This window comes from Porites lutea, chromosome 14 (assembly GCF_958299795.1).
Source record: "Porites lutea chromosome 14, jaPorLute2.1, whole genome shotgun sequence".
Taxonomy (NCBI): Eukaryota; Metazoa; Cnidaria; class Anthozoa; order Scleractinia; family Poritidae; genus Porites; species Porites lutea.
In genome coordinates, this window is record NC_133214.1 from 22,237,514 (window position 1) to 22,260,073 (window position 22,560).

Below are 22,560 nucleotides of genomic sequence, written 5' to 3' on the forward strand. Positions count from 1 at the left end.
TTCAATAATACAAAAGCATATTCAAAGTAATATTATTGTGTAACCAAATGTCACAGAAATGCTGTGAACCCACTTTTAACTAATTCAAATCATGGGAAGAAACAAACTTGATTAAAAGTTCATGCACAGCCCAGTTTTCTTGGTCTTGGTTTAGTATTATTCCAGCGGACTTGATCAGCCTGTAAGAAGAGTGTGAGCCAAGTGCTGGTTGCAGGTCACATTGACTGAAATGCAGTTCTGAGCATCCAATCAATAGTTTTATCAGAGGTTATTAAATAACCTCTGATAAAACTAAATCTTTCAGTATAAATTTTATACTGAAAGATTTCATCGTATATTAAGTCGTTTCTCCCAAACTTTGTCCCAGTTTTAGGGAAGCTTGCAGAAGAGCTACTTAGTTTCCATTTACCAGTCTTTTGACTCTATATATCACTGGAAAATGTATTTTAAAAGCTCCAAGAATATGCTGATTGTCATTCACTACACTCTTGCTTTAACTTGCTTATTAATATATTCATCAGGTCAGAAAATGCCAAAGACTGAAAGTGTCCTTTGTCAGAAAACTTGTGGAACTCCGAAGCTGTTCCTTTAGCAACTTGTTCCTGTTCACTGAAGGGAATAAATGGATCATCTGTTGATCCAAACTGAACAATCCATTGAGTGTTTTGTTTTATTTGTTCCCATTCCCAGGGACGATTATAATACCCTGAAAATTTGTGACGAAAAAGACAAGTCATTAATAAATTTTGACTGGGCAACATTGTAATGTCTTCAGGATATGAACTTTGTGTCATTTTTTTCTTTGTGTCATTTTTTTCTTTGCACCCTGCTTTCCTGTATGTATTTCAATATTGTTTTTGTGTCTATAATTTCACTGACACAGTTTCAATCTCACTTCATGACATTTGCCACAATTTTACATTCTGCCCTGTGGCTGCTTCAAAGCCATGTTCCTTGAATTCACTCCAACAGCCTGAAGAGTATCATTATACCCCGACAAGATCTACAGCTTAACCCGTTAAGCCCCAGTATCCACATACAAATTCTCCAAACTGATCTCCATACATTTCCTTTAAGAATGAGTCAAGAGAATTTGATAAAAGATCATGGCATTTTTACTTGAGTGATCATTTTAATAATTCTCATAACTTATCTGTTGACAATGTATGGATATTGTTAGGAGAAAATTGATGTTGGTCACTATTGGGACTTAAAGGGTTAATGAAGACAATAGAGTTTCTACGATATTTTCTCACCACTAGCTTTCTCATTAGGATCATCCAAATCAGTGACACAAGGCGACACCAGGATCAATCCAAGGACAGAATGCTTCTCTGCATACCTGGAAAATTTACAACGACTAACTTTTAACCATGCACAGCAAAAGTTGTAGCTTCCTAATGATCAGAACAATAACCATCACTGTGTCAAGGAATATTTTTGAGGGACTTGCATTTGCTCCCTACACAACTTATGTTTTACCTCAGTGCAGCTTGAGCTCCAGAGCTATGCCCAACAATCACTGTGTGCTCATCACAATTAAGCTGTTTTTCCATGAATGGAATCCATATTTCTTCACGTGCCAACACTGTTTTATGATAATGGTTCTGTCAATTCTAAGCATGCACAACCTCCAGCAAGGGGGGGGGGACGGTTGGTGGTTCGAGTTTGGGCAGAGGGGGACGGGTAGTCCAGATTTCAAGTGACGGGGATGATCAAAGGATCTTTTGGGTGTGAAATTTTTGATTCCAGGAATTTTTTTAGGTAAGAAAATTTGGCAAGTATTTTTTGGGGTGGCTTGATTTAAGTTGGGATTTTTTAGGTATTCAAAACAATACGAAGAAACATTCAATGTCTAATGTTTTTATTTTTCGTGATATATCATTTAATACATTCTGGAAATTTTTAAGGCTTGGAAATTCGGCATGATATTTTTTGGGGTTACTTTTTGGTCCAGGGATTTTTGGCGGTTTTGTTGGAAGCCCTAAGGCTTTTTTGGGGTTTTGATTTTTGCCCCCATTTGATCATCCCTGTCACTTGAAATCCAAAGTACCCCCTTAGGGCACTATCCCCTTTCCCCATACCATATTAATGTATTTATACTACTACATGAGAAATTTCTGCAATTTGATTGGCTTAGAGCAGTGGTATTTCAGCTTAATTTCAAATACCTACATGTGAAAATTACAAACCTTCTGAAGGTAGTAGTATAAACAAATAATAGCATGATTTGTACGTGATATTTGGCATAAATAGCACTAGTGATATTTGAAAATTGTTTCAAATTTCACTCGCCTAACGGCTCGTGAAATTACGTATACTAATTTCGAAATATCACTCGTGGTATTTATGCCAAATATCACTACAAATCATGCTATTACCTATACATATTACAGGTTAATTTTGATTTTACCTAGATTGATTCTAACTTCCTTTGTCTCCTAGGCCTCATTGACAATTAACCTAGGTTAAAAAGTTTAAACCCGAAATCAAATTTAACCTGTAATATATATGTACTGTTTATACTATGTGTATCATATATTTTTCTTTTTAAGAGAACAGTGAAAATATATATATAAAAAACAAATGCCTCACCTCTGGGCAGACCTTTGATGACAAAGGCCCCAGCGCAGGGAGTGGCACCCTGATAAAAGCCAAAGGAACAAAGATGTGCACAACAGACCTTTTAAGCTTGTATGTTTTGTTTTCTCATTTCAGACCACATGATGATACACCTAGAGAACTGTTTCTTTCAGATGTCATCTTAAGCATGTGCATATGTATGTATAATTTATGAAAAGACAAAAGGCAAATTCCGTGGAGAACATCATATGGTCTGAATTGGGGTAAAAAAAGCTTATAAGGTCTATTGGAATTTCCTGGACCGTAAAGTGTCAAGCTTTACTGGCGCATAATTACTCAGAATTTAAAAAAATGCCATTTGTAACCTTAGTAGTGCATCTAGGAAGATTGGAAATTGATTTCAATGGGCCTTAAGTGCCGAGGCCCTCATTTTCTGCGGCTGCATGTTGCGCACACTAATATAATACCCTATACCCTTTTTACTAATGGGGAAGAGTTGGTCTGCGTGGGGAATTCCCCTTCTCTGTTTATTTCACTGACCAATTACCTGGATCAGGCATATTCCTCAGCAGACAGTCAATGTTTTTCTAGGAACAAAAGAGCAACAGTTAGTCCTTTAGCTTCTAGTAGTTTATTAACGAATAAAAACATAAGTTTGTAATCCAAATTCTTCAGGCAAGCTTACCTCCAAAAGTTTGTTTTTAAGCCATCCATACCAGTTGCTATGTTCAACATCGCCCCTACCATTTCCGGGAACGATTACAACCCGTTCTTTAGTCATGTGGATTAGGAATTTCCACTGAAAATCATGTAAAACGTCGTAAAACATAACATTGACAAGGCGTCTCTCTCTCGCCGGTGATTTCTACCGAGTGGGAGTGGGACTGTTTTACTTTGATCTCATACCCAGTTCTCCGGCGGTAAATCTTTATTAACTCATTCCTTATAGAACGCAATGATCCTAGGGCAATATCGAAAAGGGTGCTTCATTTTTTTAGTATTTCCTTCCCGAAAATAATCTTTAATGCATTACGTCACCTCCAAAAATAGCATTTTCATTTTCCTGTATCCCCCCGCAAAAAAGGCCAATATTGCCGCCCGCCATGATTGCTCTTCAGTCCCCCTTCTTTTGGGAAGATCCCAGTTGTCAAGGACGCCGCGACTTATTTTAAATTTTTTCTGGTATAAACGGTTAACGTTTTAGCAGTTTTCTAGATTAATTGTTTGGATAAACATAAAGGCATTAATCAAATCTCCCTTTTTAAACCTTCTTTTTATATTTAAAATATTAATCGGTAACACCTGTACAAAATGGTAATACTGAATAAACTTGTTGTTGTTGTTAATTCTTGTGAAAATAGAAGTGGATTAATTTACAGATCAATACTGCTCTAAAGGAACGGAGTAAGGTTTTTACTCGCTCTACAATGCCAACAATTATTGAATGAAACGAAGTATGTAAAGCAGCTAAGCTGTAATAATTCTTAAACAACTCCAAACCATGGGCTCCTGCCAAACCAGACTGTCCAAACTTAATAATTTATAGCTTAACACTGTCCCGGGGGGGGGGGGGGGGGGAACTCCGGATTTCAAGTGATGGGGATGATCGAATGGAGGCAAAAATCAAAACCCAAAAAAATCTCTAGGGCTTCCAACAAAACCCCCTAAAAAAAACCCTAGAATTTTCGAGCATTAAAAATTTCCAGAAAGCATTAAATTATATAACATGTACTTTATTTGCAGAACTAAGCATTCAGGATAAGTGGGCACTACCAAAAATCGTCAGATTGCTTTGAATACCCAAAAATCCCTACTTAAATCAAGCCACCCGAAAAAATACTTGCCAAGTTTTCTGGCCCAAACAAATCCCCGAATCAAAAATTTCAAACCTCAAAATATTCTTCGATAATCCGGCCCGTCACTTGAAATCCGGAGTACCCCCTGGGAACACTACATTTATACACTCGCTGTGGTTGATACTCCAATTCTTTTGTTACGAATATAAGCTCCTTGCTGTTAAGCGAGTTAAATATAGCCAATAATTTATATAACAAACTTGAACAAGGTCACCCAAATCAAGAACAACTTGAATAATTGTTTTCAATAAAATATCGAAATTCTTTGGAAATCTGAGTTTAACGAAAATTCTGATATGAGGGAATATATGAACCAATTATGGTAAACCACTTATTTTAAAAATACTGCACACTTGCATAAAATATTTCGTTTGAAGTTCATTTTTTGTGTGTGAAATTTTTACACTACTTATATCCGAGAATGCTGCGGAGAATACAGAAATATTATTTTGGGGACAAACATAAAAAGAAAAACGAAAGACAATGGCCAAGTCCTGGCCACTTTCAGATTATGATTTCATGCAAACACTTTAACGGTTAAACACAATATTTTTTCGCCGTAATCGATGATGCAGGATAAAGAACAAAGCTTTTATTCAATGGACTTAGTTAATTATTCTGATTTGGATCTTGAAAAGTACGGGAATATAACGACCCAAAACAATTAAGATTTTTACGACTCGGTCAGCATCGATACTTTTTCCCTTTGCTCTTCTTTCGTTTATCTTTTACGGACGAGAGCAAGTCTAAAAACTGTGTTTGAACATGTTCGTTGAAAAAATCTTGTTCTTTATCTTTCGTTTTAAACGTTTTAGCTTTAGACTTCACTTCTCCCTCTAAGTTTAATTGAGCATCTTCAAATTTCTGCATCGCCTCTTGAAAATCTCGATAGCTTCTGCTTTTTACAGCAGCTTCGGAAGTTTTCATCTTGTGCTTTTTGCTACGTTTATCCTCTTTCAGATCTATAACTTTTCCGTTATCGATTATAATAAGGCCGTCCTCAATTTTTATTTCTGATACGCCCTTAGAAATCTCTCTTTCCTTGCCCTGCATTTGGCTTTCAATAGCTGTTTTCTTTGGTCTTTCGATTACAAGGCCGACGCTTTCCGCCCGCAGTCGACGTGTACTTTCTTTCGGCGCAGACGAGGGCTTCGGCCTCGAAGGTATGTGTGACTGTGTAGGCCGACTGACAAGTGGCAGCGATTGAGCTTGGACCATAATTGATGACAACATAGGAATTTCAACGCGAAGAAAATCGTTCATCGGAGTACTTGGACAACTGTGTAATCGTTCACGAAAGAGTCGACTCCGAGGTTTTATTTCCCAACTTGGTTCGCCATCTGCGCTCTTAGAACCACGACATGGTGTCTGCAAAATCCTCGTTCCCCATCTCGAATTACTTGAAGAATCCAAACAAGGAGAATTCCTCCACTTTCCGGTTCTGGAATCTGGCTTTTCGGAAAAAATGTTATCGTTAGTTTCAGCGCCAATGGTGTCCTTAAGGTCATATTCACTCACAATCCCGTAAGGAAATACAGATCTTTGTCGCCCGTAGGGTAAATTTTCTGAGCTCGACCTTCTGGACCGGCCAATATCTTCTTGATCGGAATTAACAGTCTGGTTGGAAGTGTCTGAGGCGTTTGCCGGGCTGTAATGTGTTGAATAGAAGTTCCAATTCCTCGTTTTACTCGAAGAACGTGCCATGACTTTCTGGTTCTATCCGCAGAGATCGGACTTGAGTTTTTATAACACACAGAGGCAGAGAGCTTTTGTTATGGTTCCTTCTTTCCTGCAAATCATTCTTAACTGCTGCGATTCAAGCGCACGTCTTAATACTGTACACAAATTGTTTAACCAACCGCCTACCGATTTTCAGTTGAAAGATAAAACCCAACAGCTCAAAAACCGCTAGAAGCCACTTTGTAGCACAGTGGATGCACCTAAAATTGCATACGACGTCACCGAGTTTTCATAAGCCAGCAAGTCTCCAATCGACAACTACTTAAAAGAAAGGTAGAAAGCAACATATCTATTAGATATAACAGGTGGATAATTTATTCATCGCCGCTTTACTTTAATTCGTCTCAAGTTTCAAAATCCGTCGAGGACTTTCTAACTAAAAAGAAAGAAGATAAAAGAAACTAAAGATCTATAGTACCCTGTGCTGTAACTGTTCCAAATAATCAACACATCAAATTCGAATACAAATTTCCAAATTAAGACAATCTCAACTAAGCGACTCGATTTAATATTCACAGTGTAAGCTCCTATTGACGGGTGAAGATTGTGTGAGGCAGTGATATTCATTGCAATAACTTAGCGTATAAAGCAACCAATTAGTAAGAAACGTTTCAGCCATGATTGCGATTAGAGAAAGAAAACATCAAGAACCATGCGATAGAGGTATTTAGGGACCTCTTGTGGTGGATACCGGTTAATATTTCATAACTCAAGTAGTAAGTCACATATACTGTGCAATAATGACACGTACACTAAGATTATTAATCTTTTTTCAGCTTATATCAGTTTAAGTACGTTTCAAATAAAGGAAAAAAGCTTAACTTTCATACAGCTAGGATTGCGACTCTTTCTGACTTTTACCGTCGCTAATTCATTTTTTCAATATAATTATTTTTTTACACTCCTGTAAAAGAGCACGGTAATATTTGACGATGTTATTTGTACATTCACACCAAAACAACAAAAAGACAAAATGAACTTTTCAAATATCTTCAATTTGAAATTTTACTGACGTTTAATTGAGACGTTAAAATAATACAACCTTATCCGAGACGTTTTACAGGTTAAGGTTTTTTTCAGATACTACAGGGTTGGGCTAGCTTTTACAATTATCTCGTATCCTTACTTACAAGGAACTCTGTGAAATATGACCAAACTCTTTTCCGCTCTTTAAAAATTAAAATTCCTGTTTTAACCCTAACAGTTATTTTGATAAACAGATATATTTAATTAAATACCTAAAACATTGAGGCAAATTTCTCTAGTTTGACTGTCGCACCTTGGACTTGCTATCGAAAACTAGTTATGGTGCGTCTCGTTCTTTCTCTTATCTAAAGAAAATAGGCATAATTGAAATTTCGAAAAAACATTTTCCAGCTACACGGGGTACTCTATATAATACCTGTTAGTAATTCATAATATATTATCTCGCTTTTGAGTAAACACCGGGATATCCTACAAATAAGCTTTTTGCTCAGCCTCGTTTCCAGCTGAGCGTCCTCCAACGTCACTCGATCCTCGTATGACGTTGGATAACGTAAGATAACGAAAGAAAACCTGAGAACGAGGGTGCCTTTCAGCTGATATGACGTGTCGCATATGTGGAGGTGGATTCAATACCACGCAATGTAATATCTATCACAGGTCCCTTGTGGTACACAGTTCCATTGCTTTTCAAAACTACGGTTAGTTTCATTTTAAAGGTTCTTTATTGTTTTATGATGAATCTCTTGAAGAACTACACGACACTCCCGAAAACTTTTCCTCTCGTTCCCACAAGAATTAGACACCACGATACGTGAAGAAAATTACCACGTCGTGGGTAGTAATTCTCGATGTGAAGCGTCTCTCATTTACCGTGTACCTCGAATCTTCGTCCCATATTGCGCGTGCTGAGTTGAAGAAACAAGTGTTTCCCGACCGCTGGTCATGGGGAACGAAGACGCTGGCTACGAGGGTGGTCTACCACTTTCCATAACGACATGCCACCCTGAAAAATGAAGAAAACTTCATCGACGAGTCTCTAATCCAATGGCTTATTCCTGCTCTGCTGCAATCTTCTGAGCCTTAATCCTTGTCAGAATAATCAAAGCTCTTTTCTTAACGTTTAAATTTTCGTGAGTCGTGAGATCATCCAGCGCCTGATTGAGTCCGGCTATTTCTAAGTCCCGACGGAAATAATCTGCAAAGAAAAGCGTTTGTAAGTATCCACCTGTGTTAGTGTAACACCTAAAATCTTTTTCTCGAAAGCGCAGGTTCTCATTGGCTACTTCGATGTCACATGATAACTAAAGAGGGAAGAGATTCCCGCCAAAGAGTCAACAACTGCGTACATGACGTCAGAAGGTACCAGTGAAATAACCGCCAATATTAACCTCTAATTTTTTTTCAGACCCCTTCCTTACAACAACCCATGACTGATCTCTCAGATAACTGTTTAGTTTTGTTTCTCAACAATTTCTGAACAAAACTCGCTGTTTTCCTCGGATAAGTCATTTAATGTTCATTTTGCGTGGTCGAATTGAACGACAGCTACATGTACAGGCAGAATGGGATACATAATTGAATATCCAGTCCTTCCATTAGAAACTACGATAAATCCTCGGAAGGCCTTCGGTAATGTTCGGAATTAATGGCAACAACAAGGACTACCCCACCGACGCTAAACAAAAACTCTTTTCTTTGTTTCCTTTTCGGTGTAAAAGACGAGAAACTAAAATAATAGATATTATAAACACATAGTTATGTAAATATAACTGAAGGAATTGGAGGAATAAATTAAATAAAAATAAATAAAAATAAAAAATAAAATATTATAAACACAACAAACCTCTGAGCGAAAATGATTCCAAGACAGCCATCGCATTGTAACAGGTCTGGGGATTGACGCCTTGTTTTTTAATAATCTTAATGAGTGTTTGAATGATTCCACTTTCTCTGAATTTAGGATAGAAGTCGGCTGTTGAAAAAATAAACAAAGCAAAATCATAGCGATAACCATATCATTATCATATCAAACATATAGTACGTTCTAGTATCCAGGCGTCCTCCTTCTTTCACAGACGAGCGCCAAACGTACGCAAGAGCTTGGGCATGAAGACTCGTGTCTACTGCACCACAAGTCTTAGATTACAACTCATTCCCAATCTTACTTGTTTTAGCGCGAATTTGTGACTTAAGTTTTCTAGTCTAGTTTCTACTCGTTAACGATCGAGGACGATTCAACGACTGTTCATACGTAACTAAGTGGTACGTGTAGCGATGGAGTTTTAAACTGAGTTTGTAATTTCTTTGAGGGCTGAGCTTGATTACACAGGAGTCAGACAAGTTTTCAATACTTTCGTTTGAACTGGTGCAGAAGCCTATTACCCGCCCCTGACTGGTGGTAGAGTACGGCGTGAACTTTTCATATATTTTATTCAGGAATTGGTCTATTTCTTTGCCTGCGAACATGTCCTCCCTTAAATTTTTCTTTAAGTCTCTCTCCCAAGAAAGTTCTTCCCCTCCCTTCAAAATAAACGCCTGATAGCATGTCATAAATCCCTTGGGATTTCTTTCTTGTGAGGGTCGTCCAATACTCAGACAAATTTATGCGTGGCATTGCATTGTATTGTCTTCACATTACTACACTGTAAAAAAGCATAACAATGAAGAACGAAGCAACAGTGAAAACAAAGAGAAATTTAACAAAGCCATGCATAAAATTGTCGGAGTATTGGACAAGTATGTTTTTTTTCACAAATACAGTTACTTCCACAGCCTTGTACTTCCGGCTCCACACATCACATTCACACACACACACACACACACAAATGGAACTACAAATTCAACCTTTAACTGTGGACGAAATTATTGTCAAAGCTATCAAGGCTTCATTCTGCATGACGTCATGTTCCGACGATACCATGGCAACGATGGGCGCAAGTCCTCCGCATTTTATAATTTGTTCTGCGACTTCTGCACGTGACAACGAAGAGTAATGCGTCAGCATAAAAACAAGATATTAATCATTTAAATCTGATGATAATATTAATGATTTCTCATAAACGGTAAAACACAAACGGTATAAACATTCTGCGTTTACTAAACAATCAGGAAATACCCTATACTAGTCGACGTAAAATAAGACGAAGTAGATCAAACAGCCATTGGAAAATAGTCATTCTTTATTTTTTTGCCTGAGCTTCTGCTTCCATGAACATCCCCTCCCCCACCCTCACGAAACTTATTTTCCCTCTGTACTACAAATCTGTTACTAACCTGCAGTTTTTGACTCCTTGACAATCAATGCTAACATTCTGCTAGCCTCAGCTTTAACCCCTTCATGACCGCTGGACTCACAGCACCGAACTAACGTCTTTATGTGCTCGTTACTCGCAGCAATCCTGTTGGCTACAGCAGCTATGACGTAATACAGTAAAAATGATTACTGTGAAGAAAGACCTTGATTCCTGCACACGTTAACGAGGATGTTTCCCCCCCCCCCCCCCTCTTCAAAAGGTGCCCACAGATCTGATGATAAAAAGTTTTCACGAGAACGTTGCTCTAATGGAATTAAAAACTAAAGAACTGTAGTGCGTGTTCTAACGTTGCTTTAATAGTAAGTAGGTAATTTATTTATACACGTAACACCTAAGAGTTAACATTATAACACTCATTCAAACGTACAAGCGATATATAAGACTACACTGAAAACCTAAGTAAACTAACAGTGAAAACTTGAATCTTAAATGTAAAAAGAGCTTTCTGGATACAAAAAGGTTACCGGCACATTGGCGAAACGGGCACCAAAAATTGAGAAAAAAATTGAGTAACCTCTTTATCACACAACTCACTGCCTTAAATATGGTCACAATCATTCCTTCTTTAAAAGGTTGAGTGTATCAGTCATCATATATGAGGTGGTATATCAGGTACTGCTAAGGTTATAAAGTGTAAACTTACGTTGACCCATCAGGAGCATGCGCAGTGTACCAAGGACTTTGAACTGAACAAAGGGAGACTGGGTGGACAAAAGAGGAAGAATGACATCCAAACATCCACTCTCTACAAGCTTTACCTTGTTGACAGCTAAAAAAATTTAAAATCTGGAGTGAGATCAAAATTACTCTGGAGTGAATTCAAAATTAGCGACCTGAAAACGTGGTGCAAATTTTACTTTCGAGTTCTCTACAAGCTTCACCTTGTTGACAGCTATAAAAATAAAAAGCCTTTAGTGAAGTCAAAATTAGTCTTGAATTAATTCAAAGTTAGAGCCTTTTATGTTGTGCAAATTTCACTTTCGAGTAGTGCATGTGATTATTACTAAGCTCATGTGACTGTGTGACTAGTAGATGTACATAAGATGAACAGCTGCTTGAGCGCAAAAAATCTTGTTGCCAGTGCTTCTACTCTTTCAGCTCACGACAAGAGACACTGGAAATGAGGCTGATCATGTGTCAAACGTCCAACCCATTGATGACAACCAAACCAGTGCCAAAAGCACATTAAACCTTATGAAGCTAATGTCACTTATTGTGTACTTTTATCAGCAACATGGCCAACTCACCTGGCATGGAAAGATTCTTCAGTGCACTAAAAACGGCCTGTTGATGTCTACCAGGGTTCTGAGGACAGAGACAAAAATACCACTATTGTTGTCATTTCATTAGCATCCGAATTTATGTGGGAAAAGATTCAATTTATATTACTTTTGTCAGCGCAATGTTCAAAGTGGCAAAAGAGATATGGAGTTTAATAAATATGGCTTCTCTAGTGCCTCCTCCTGGAATCTTCTAAGATCACGGATAATAGTGCCACGCCCTTTCAAAATTTGGAGTTGACTTTCTTTTGCAGTCCAGGAAAGGAACAAGCACAAAAAGAAAGACAACAATTCAAAATAAGATAGATATACCACAGTTGTTTAATATTCCATCCCTGTTACCTCGCTGTTTGAAGTTCGTGCAAGTAGTTGCAGCAAATATTTATGAGCCCCCTGCTCCACAAGCTTGATACAGTTTTCATCTATGGAGAGACAAGAGTAGAGCTTAGTATGTCAAAATAACAGAACAGATGCCCTCTTAAGGGGAGGGGGGTAGGTACGTCCCTCATCTGAATTTCAAAACTTGTCATTTTGAGTACTGAAGAGGAAGTCATGTCTGTGTTGGTATAATTTTAGGGAGTGGCCATTAATTTCATGGGGGGAGAGCTGGCAAATTTGGGGGCAAGGGTTAAGATTTCTTGGGTACTGTTTTGTGGAAGGTCAAATTTCCTTTCACCCTGTTGGTATATGTCTTCACCACCGTCCCAGATTCAACCCTATGATCTTTGTGTCATTCATCACCATTGATAATGTCCTCTGATGCCCTTTCAAGGCTATGCTGTTTGTCCAAATTTTACCCTAACAGAGCTTCAACATACCCTGTTGGATAGAAAACCCTCATATACACTTAACTTATGGTGACATCCCCTGAATGATAATAGTGGTATAAGTAATATATCAAACATGAGATGCAGTGTTTCATCACCAGATGAAACACCGAGAAGAGAGTTGAAAATACGACCTGCAGCGGAGTATTTTTGACGAACTTAGAGGTGTTTCATCTGGTGATGAAACACTGTGTCGAATGTTTGATATTTCTTCTCAAACAAAATCATTTTTGAAGGAGAAATTAAGGATGCAAAAATGAGCAGTTTTTCATCTGATATCCAAACACTCATTAAACATTAATTTCCTTTGAATTTTCTTTATGAATTATTAATGAGTTTGAGAAGTTTGCTTCTTACCTGACCTACCAAAGTTTCCAAGAGCAAGACAACCAGAAATCTCAAGATGTTGATCTCCAGATGACAACCAAGATAAACATGTTTTTAAAACAGGACCATTGCCTTCACTGAACAACATTTTCATGCTTTCATCTGCATTGCAGAACAAAATACAAAATAATATTATTATTTTGTTACAGGTCAAAATTAAGTTCAGGTTAATATTTTTTAACCTAGTTTGTTTCTCAATTTTCTCTGTCTCTTAGACTTAATAATTCATTAATAAGGGCTACGGGACGTAGGAAATTGAGAGGAGACCTAGTTTACATAATTTCAACCTGGATTTAATTTTGACCTGTAGGATACCGGTAATTTGTTCTTTGAAAAGCCATTCAAAAACTGCTTTTCTCAAGGAGTCTTGCTAGGAAAAGGGAGAGTTGCAAATCACAGTCAGACATTGGACAAATCCCTTTAAAATCTGCAAACATCCAGCAAAATCCTACATGCAGTCAAACATAATAAACAAACAGATCAAATGTCAATGGCAATCATTTTGGAGCTGAAGACTAACTTGGTACTTAAAGGAAGTGAAATTCAATATATGGTACATCAAACACCTTGTCTGGTTTATGCCTGACTAAATGAATTCATTGGTAAATTTTGTTTGACATACATGTATGTCCTTTCTAAAAGACAAAGTTATTATTCACATCCCTGGCAGAGGGAGGCTTACAGATGGGAGGTACAACAGATTAAGAATACAAACAATCTTATAACCTTCAATAAGCAGCATTACAATGAAGTCAGCTGATGACTGCACTCTTTGCTGTAAATATTCATCCTTTTCATTTTGTAATGAAGATACAACATTTGCCAGATGTTCAGCAAACCCATGCTGAGCAAGTGCTTTCTTCACATTATCTGATGAGGAAAAAATAACAATAATTTTGCACAAAAGAATCAAACAGCATTATGATGTTCCATGGAAAGTTTGATCAGTGGAAATTTCGGGAGTTTACTGAAATACCCATTTTAAAAACATTTTGATTTTGGTTTCAGCCAACTGTCTCTAAGAAGGATACCTTTAAGTGTCCATGCGTCAAAGAGTGATGACTGTTTCATAGATAGTCAGCTAAAAGGGGTAAAAAAAGGCAGGGACCAACTCTAGGTGTTTGTTTTACCGAGGCATCTGTCTTATAGAAATGTCTGTAATTACTCACACACACAAATCACTAATTCAATCTTGCTTGTGGGTGTAACTATTAGCTGATCACTCAGGTCCGTTTTTCAATCCGAAAGAGAGTTGCAACAAAAAAAAACACATTTACCATCAATAATAATAGACGACAGAATCTCAAACACCAAGTCAATCAGTTCATTGTCATCTGATTCCTGTGCAACCTTCTTTAAAATGGCCACACCTTCACTCTCCAAAAAACTTGCCTTTCCCTTATCTGTGAAGGCAGGCAAATCATCTACTCAGCAACAACAACAACAATCTTTATTTGCGCTCACTTTTGCTTAAAAATAAATTACAAAAATGAAAATATTGAAAGTAAAATTAGAGTACTGGCTGCCTAGAATAACCAACGCTGCTAGCCGATCCAGCAGCTAGTTGACAACAGCATTAAATAGTAAAAAAGGCCTCCATCTTTTGGGCTACGAAAACTTTTATGTTCCTCTATTACTCTCTCTCACTTTAACCATTCCTATAGAAACAAAATACAATGGTCCTCATAAAATATACTGACAACAACATAAGTATCCAATCACAAAAGTTTAGGGAAATGAAATCAATCTTTTTAAGTACTTTTTGATTAAAATTAATTTGTCATAATTTTGGGAAAATAAATACAGAAAACAATTTTTTCTTCCTTTATAGCTCCTGTCCTCAAATATGCAATTAAATATTGTACTCCCTCTTAATAGAGTCCATATCTGTTCTGGAGGCCCTGTTAGGGTATTCTGACAAGCAACATTGCCTTGAAACAGTGGCATAGGATAGCAGAAATGGCGACAAACCACACAAAGATGGCTTGAAAATGTGGCAGCAACAGAGAAAAGCGCAAATACCATAAAACGACAGGTTTGAAATTCAGACTAAGGGCATATGTAACCCCCTAGGAGAGTTTCATTCTAAAATTGACTTATTTTTTACAGGGTCCTTCAAAACGTTATCATTTACCTGACAAGACCAGCACAGATAATGCTGACAAAGCCATCCTACAGAGACACGGATTGCAGTGAAGACTTTGCTTAACAAAGCCAAACAGAAATGAAACTGCTCCAAAAGATACTGCCTCATCAGCTAGAGCCTCTGTAAGAATAAAAACGAAGCATTAGGCATCAAAATATAATCTTGTGATCAGAGTGTTTGTGGGCAAGTGGTGAAAAATGGGACAGGAATAAGAGGAGAGTGGTGAATAGGGGTATGCAAATCCGCCGATTCGTTATGATTTATTAAGCAAATCCGCCGTTAAAATTTCACCTGAATCCAAAATCCGGGCAAAAATACTTCTATTACACGCAAAGTCCAAAATCCGGGCCCAAAAAAAGGACGAATCCACACTCCACTGCAATTGCAGGATCCAGAAACCCCTTAAAATCTCGCCTTGAATCCAAAATCCGGGCAAAAATATTTTCAAAATCTGCCAATCCGTTCGCCTATTCACTCCCCTCTAAGAGGGATATGAAAGAAAACCTGAAAAGGGGTGAAAAATGGGAAAAAGTGGCAAAAGCCCAAACCAACATGCTTACTGATGCCATCTCATCTATGAGCTCTACGATGACAATGAGCAAACTCTCACACTTTCAAAAAGCCTTTTTCTTACACTTTTCCATGATTTGAGGGAAGGAATCGGCCAGAAGGCCCAGGCATGAGCTAGAAATGCAAGTGTTCCCATAAAAGGATGGTAGCCATGACGTTACAGTTTGTACATAACCCTTGACAATATTTAACCTCTCCTTAAACTTGGATTGTTGGCCACCCTTTTTTTGTTCATTGGATATAGTTAACCATCTTTCCACACTTCCCAAAAATATCTGCAAAATAAAATATTGAAAACTGAATTTTTTTTCCATACCATCATCACTTGCCACATTCAGCATGGAGCCACAGGCAGCTAGCTCTACTCTGTTATCACTTTTTTCATCAAAGCTCTTCTCCAGAACTCCAAGAGTCTTTACAATCTTCTCAGCTCCTTTGTTCTCTAATAACACTGATTTTGCTTGCTCTACAACAAAAAATATCACTTGATTGCCACTGCACTTACACTGATATTCCACACTCATAAACCCTTGACCATCTGATGGTTTTGCAGAAATATAATGATATCATATCCCCAAGGAAAACAACATACACTTGAAGATAAAGTAATGGACTTCTGAGGCAAAACTGTACTGGGAGAGGTTGATGATCACAAATGTTTAGTGCTACATGTAATTTTTTGGGAAATTAACGTTCATGTGATAAAAATCTTTTCCGATGAAGGATGAAATTACTCACTGGGTTAACCTGAGTATGGATTTAACCGCAAAATGTACACTTACCATTTTCATAGCTGATATTTCCAATGGCTCTTAAAGCTTGCAAAACAACATTTGAATCCTCACTTTCAAGGAGGGATAAGATCGTAATAATAAGCCCTGCCTCTACACATGGAACTCTGCTCTCCTCTGAAATGAAATCACAAATTTCTACCCAAAGAGAAGTTATTTGTTGACATTTAGCATTAATAAGTGCTGTAAAATACTCTGTATGATTAATTATGGGGGATGAGGGAACACAAAAATTTGGGTCCGTCAGACAACACTAAGGGAGAAAAAAAGAGGGTAGCCTGATCGTATTTGAGCTGAGGGGTGAAAAAAAATAAGCCCTACTGTAAGCTGTCTATTAGGAAGCACTTGCTGCTTTCCAGTCAACTCTGCTGCAGATGAACAATGTAGGGACTCACACTTATTGTCCATGTTGAAGGTCAAACTTGATTTCAGGTTAATTTGAATTTAACTTAGGTTAAATCTCAATTTCCAATGTCTCCTAGCCCTAGAAGGCAAAGGAAATTGAGAATCAACCTAGGTTGAAAAATTTTAACCTGAGATCAAATTTGTATAGGTAATAGCATGATTTGTAGTGATATTTGGCATAAATACCACGAGTGATATTTTGAAATTGTTATACGTAATTTCACGAGCCATTAGGCGAGTGAAATTTGAGACAATTTTCAAATATTACTCGTGGTATTTATGCCAAATATCACGTACAAATCATGCTATTATTTGTTTATACTACTAGCCGCAAAAGGTTTGTAATTTTCACACGTAGGTATTTCAAATTAAGCTGAAATACCACTGCTCTAAGCCAATCAAATTGCAGTAATTTTCCATGTAGTAGTATAAACCCTGTAACATTGATCCATCTTATAGAGGTTTCTACCTAAAAGAGAGTTCAAAAATTGACCCACAAACAGCAGGGACCAACTTGAGCTTTTCATTTTAAAGAGACGCACATTAAAGAGAGTTGACCATAAACATTGATTTGACTGAGTTTCAACCTAAGCATGGATACAACATCAATATATTTGTTTGCAAATTATTTCCTTGGACACATTGCTTGAACTCATGATTATTGCCCTCTAAACCAATAGGCTCTTTGCAGCTATGGTCATTCACATGGTACAAAAACGCCATTCAGGAGAGCAAGAGAGCAAGTGACGCACTAAGACAAACAAAAGGCTTACATTATTCAAAAATGGTTATTTCCTGTTTTTCCTATCCCAGTGCATCTGTTGCTCTCCAGCATGGCAGTTTTGTGCCATGTGAGGGATCAGCTACAAGGGACTTTAGTACATGAATCTGCGCACCCTTGCACGTTCTTGCGCAACAAAAGAACTCGCCTACCCCCACAACTTTTTCTGACCTGCTTTTGCAAGCTCTGCAATCAGCATTAACACTTTAGCTTTGCTCTCAGGTACATCTATTTGCATCAACAACTGGATGGCCTCAAGAATTTTCTGGATTGTTGCTTCATCAAATTGTCCTAAAATAACGATACAAAAAGATAAAACAAATTTATATACCAACAACTCCTCTCAAAAGATCAACAACATGCAGCAGAGTATTGTGGGGTTTAACTAAAAAAAATGGGGATTCATAGAGCTTAGGGGCAGGGTGCCATGTCCTGTTGGGTCCAAATAAGAGAGTTCCCCTTTCCCCTGCGCCCCCCCCCACCCCCCACCCCCAGATTATAAAGGACGTTCAGTGTGATTTGAATGAAATAAATGAAAATATTATAATAAAAATAATAATAAAACAGAGGACATTCTTGGACTTGGTATCTAAGGAAGAAGAACATGGTTGCTTCCAGGAATGTTTACTCAGACATAACAACGTCATGTATAGTTCTCTATACAATAAAATAATGATCTGAGTTAAGTATGTTATTTCATCTCAATACTGAATTTTCACCACAAAAAACTATGTAAATGTTTAAGCTGAGATGAATAATCAGTAAGCCTCAAAATAAAGAAATAATACATAAAAGTAACTAAACGTTTACATTTTCGGTGACAAGTACGAGCACTTACCGAAAGTAAATAATCTTAGACTTACTTGATACCGCCCCACCCCGTATATTACTTATACCCCACCCCAAAGTGGCTACAAAGATTTAAGAACTCTACATTACCCCCCAACTTAAATTTCTCAACAGAACTGCTTGTCTCTAAATGTTGTCAAATTCAAGCATAAAAACTCCAAACTTCTGCTTATTATGGCAAAAATGGTAAAACAAAAACGTCATAGAAACAATGTCGAAAATTAGGTTTCCCTGAGCCAAATCAATCCCGGAATCAATTCTCGATTTTTATCACCTTTTTCGATTCAACCCACTAAATGCTTTTCTATGAAAAGGAATCAAAAGGAATATACTTTAAGGTCCTTGAAACTTTCAATAATTTGTCCTAAACAATTTTAAGTTTTATAGATAAGAAATTTAGGCTTACCTTCTTTTCTTTGCAGGGCAGTTATGATTGAATCAGCGCTTCCTAAGTCAACTTCTTTCGTCTGCTCGAAGTTGAGCTTCAACTTCTCGAATAATTCGGACAGTTCTTCCATATTTCGGCCTTTCCTATTTTTTAGCGTAAATTTTCCATATTCAGAGCTCAAATCAAATCAACATATAGTAATATTTAGTAAGCTATTTACAGAATATTTGTCACACAGATTGTTAGACGGCATACTCCGGCAATCAGAATTGTGAAAACTTGAGCCAGCAATCACGCACGGGCGAGTGCTGTATCCCGCTGTCACAGTGATATGTTTCCCCTGGTGTATCCCCATACACATATCCCTAGTGATATGTGTATCCCGGGTGGGGATACAATAAACACTGATGCTCATCCACGACACAATAAGGAAATATCTTCTCTTGCTAAAGGAAATGTCGTCGATATCATCTAACATAACTAGTAACACAACTAGGGTTAAGACAGGAATCAAACAACATGCAAAGGTAGAATATTGTGGAGCTCGCAGAAGGGATACACATATCACTGACCCGGCGCAGGGATATGTGTATCACCTGTTTTTTCTTCTCTTGCTAAAGGAAATTTCGTCCATATAATCTATCAGAACAACTAGTAATACAACTAGGTTTACAAGAATCAAACAACTTAAAAGGTGGATTATTATGGTGCCTGCACGGGGGGATACACATATCACTGGACCAGCGCAGAGATATGTGTATCACTATCCCCTCTCTATTTTTTGACTTTTCGAGTTATCCCTTGCTGAATCAAATTTTGTCAGTCATACTTATTTAACGCGACTAGTGACATATGAATTATAATCACGTTGGATAAGGAGAGGAGCGAGAACGAATCAGTTACATAAACATTTCGGCCTACGAAGAAGTAAACTCGCCAGAGACAGCTTTGCGATTATTTTGTTTCGAATCGTTGCTCTTTTGTCGATTATGTTGCTCGTAATCTTGAATCATTTGTAGTCCCTTTGACGATGATTTGCAAAATTCACAAAAACAACAGAAATAAAGCCGACACTTGTTTGGAGGGGTGGGGGGTAGGGGATACACATTTCACTGGCAGCCATATTGGAGGGATACACATATCACGGGGATACACATATCACTGTGACACCGGGCCGGAACTTAAGCAAAGACGACAGTCAGCAAAGACGTTTTTGAGCGACGAATCTCAACCGGAAGTGAGGCATTTTTTCTCTCAATATGCCTTGACGCTACTAAATGTATATCGTCAAGTCCTCTTAACAACTGCCCAAGAATGCAAAGAGTCCACTTCCGGTTGAAGTGCGTCGTTCAAAAACGTCTTTCCTTAAGGCAAACTTTCCCGGAGTTGAATTTAGAGAGAGAAAGAGAAATTTGTCGTCTTATGTTCACGTGGTCGATGAAACGTAAAATTTGGCAATTCACCCGGTGGTCGTGCAGTGACGGCAAAGAAATTAGTTTTGTGACGTTTTAGTTGCCGTGGCCGTAGTGACATCTTAACCTCCCTAATCACGCTAGCTACGCAGGCTACTTCGGGAGCAAGTTGAAATTCTGATCCTCCAACGCGAGACATTTAATAAGAAAAGTTCAATGGCAAGAATCTCCAGGCAAAGTCAGGGCCCGCGCAGAGGGAGGGGCTGGGGAAGGGCCAGGACCCCCTGACTTTTTGAAAATAAATAAATGGAATTAAGTACAGTCAGAAACCCATAAGGGGTTGAAACGTGTAACTCGCGTTCAATGCTCGTGAATATTCACTTTTACCATATTTGGAAACCTTAGTAACGGATATCCATTTTCAACAAAATGGCTGCTGCGCTATCACCATGCAGATGTTTTAAGACAAGAGTTCTGCATTTCAAGGTTAAAAATACATCGTTAAAAGACAAAAAATGGAAAGAGAAAGTTCAAAAGAATGCTCAGCTTTCTTTTTGTTGAGAAAGGGAAGCTTTTCATCAAGAAATTGTCTTTCGAGGAATTCAACCTTGTTTTCTTCACGGCGGAGCCCATGGTCTGTTTTGAAATGCAACCAAGTCAGCGAAGTTTTTGCTAAATTTTCAGGTACATTTTGCACTCTATGGCCAAGACAATTACGTTTTTGAAAGGGAATTTATGTATTTTTAAATGTTTCATAGACGTTTTATAAATTTTTCTCTTCGGCACTAAAGAAAAATTACAAAATGTGCCCTGATTTGAGATGGATTTTGTGTTGAATTTTGCCATGTGCTCAGCCGATTTCACTTGCGTGAACGGATCCACGATCCAGATAGTGTTTTCCGAATTGCTTTAAAGGATTAACTTTTTGGACTTTGAATTAAAAATTTTCAAGAAACGGCTTCTCTGTCTATTGTTTTGAGTTTGTTCATTCATAAAATTAGCTCAAAACACGATCGTGACAACAACATCCAAGTTTAATTTAAGCTTTTAAAATGCTTCTCACATTCATTACAAGAATCACTTTTTGCGAAGGTGTCAGGTACAGGTTTTGGACACTTTTCGATACGCAGCTAACGAATTTTATTAGAAAATATTTTTCACTGTTTATTCTAGACTTTTAACATAAGAATTTTAAAAGCCTATTTGCAGTATAAGTTTACTGTGCAGAGGGTCAACGAGGCATCGTTTTTTGAAGTGACAACTTCAAGAAGTTGCGTGGCCGAAAATGGGTTTCATAATGTTACGTTTGGCCCGGGTGGTAAGGCAATAATATCCTGCTCAGTGTTTTGGTAATATTCCTGGTTTCAACCTTTGAAAGCTTTCTCGGCTTTTGGGAGTTTTTCCCCCGTTTGTCGGCCATTTTTTTAAGCGGGCACGGGAACCTGAAGGAAAATTACGTCACGTTGTTTACAAAGTTTGATTGGTCAGTTATCTCTTTTTCTCGTTCCAAATATGGTACTTTCAAAAATGAATAATCACAAGCATCGGACAAAGCAAACATATGGGAGTTACACGTTTCGACCCCTTATGAGTTTCTGGTACAGTGCTACGGTGCAACCTTGATATAACGAAGAGCCGAGGGATTGGCAAAATATGTTTGTTGTAACGAGGTTTGTTAACTTATATCGAGGTTCTTTTTCATATTGCCTTATATTTTACTATTACTGGAGTTAAAAAAATAGTTTGTTAGACCGAGGACTTTGTTATAGAAGTTCTAGTTTCCATTGTAATATACATTATTATTCATTCAAAATATTTCTCCAATCCTGGTTGGCTAAAAGCACACGCATAATTCACCATAACCAGTTACTGATGCCCAAATTTGGAAGAATTTTGTGGTTAACGAGGAAATGACGTCAAAACTGCAACCCTCTACAGGTTGATGCACCGTCAACCGAGAAGACCTGGGGACGAGTGTCGGTCCCGCACTTTAAAAACTGCTCCGTGGGCCCCGAAAATAGTCTCCCTTGTACACGATGAGACAAAAAGGGCTGCCTGGGAATCCACGGGAAAAGGATCAAACAAAAAACATAGAGCTCTGAGTAGCATGTTACACAGACTACTCCAAAACAAAACAGATTTCTAAAGAATGATTACACTAAGGCTTCAAGTCGGAAGACGGAAAACCAATATTTTTACCCATAACAGACCGGGTCACAACCACTGAGAACTAAATATGTAGTT

General features: G+C 37.8%; 2 protein-coding genes across 2 annotated transcripts; both read right to left on the minus strand.

Moving 5' to 3' along the window:
* Window positions 1–317: 317 nt before the first annotated feature.
* On the minus strand, window positions 318–3,436 carry LOC140924439 (serine hydrolase RBBP9-like). The gene is made up of 5 exons (XM_073374471.1): window positions 3,269–3,436; window positions 3,131–3,170; window positions 1,483–1,588; window positions 1,257–1,342; window positions 318–706 (listed from the first exon to the last, which is right to left on the minus strand). The coding sequence occupies exons 1-5, from the start codon at window positions 3,410–3,412 to the stop codon at window positions 474–476; spliced, it is 609 nt and encodes a 202-aa protein (XP_073230572.1). The 5' UTR covers window positions 3,413–3,436; the 3' UTR covers window positions 318–473.
* Window positions 3,437–7,931: 4,495 nt separating this feature from the next.
* Window positions 7,932–19,146, minus strand: LOC140924587 (rap1 GTPase-GDP dissociation stimulator 1-like). Its single transcript, XM_073374603.1, has 15 exons — window positions 18,923–19,146; window positions 17,839–17,958; window positions 16,473–16,598; window positions 16,007–16,156; window positions 15,109–15,240; window positions 14,252–14,377; window positions 13,701–13,844; window positions 12,945–13,076; window positions 12,103–12,182; window positions 11,728–11,785; window positions 11,124–11,249; window positions 10,440–10,580; window positions 10,011–10,136; window positions 9,010–9,138; window positions 7,932–8,361 (listed from the first exon to the last, which is right to left on the minus strand). The coding sequence occupies exons 1-15, from the start codon at window positions 19,032–19,034 to the stop codon at window positions 8,216–8,218; spliced, it is 1,848 nt and encodes a 615-aa protein (XP_073230704.1). The 5' UTR covers window positions 19,035–19,146; the 3' UTR covers window positions 7,932–8,215.
* Window positions 19,147–22,560: the final 3,414 nt, after the last annotated feature.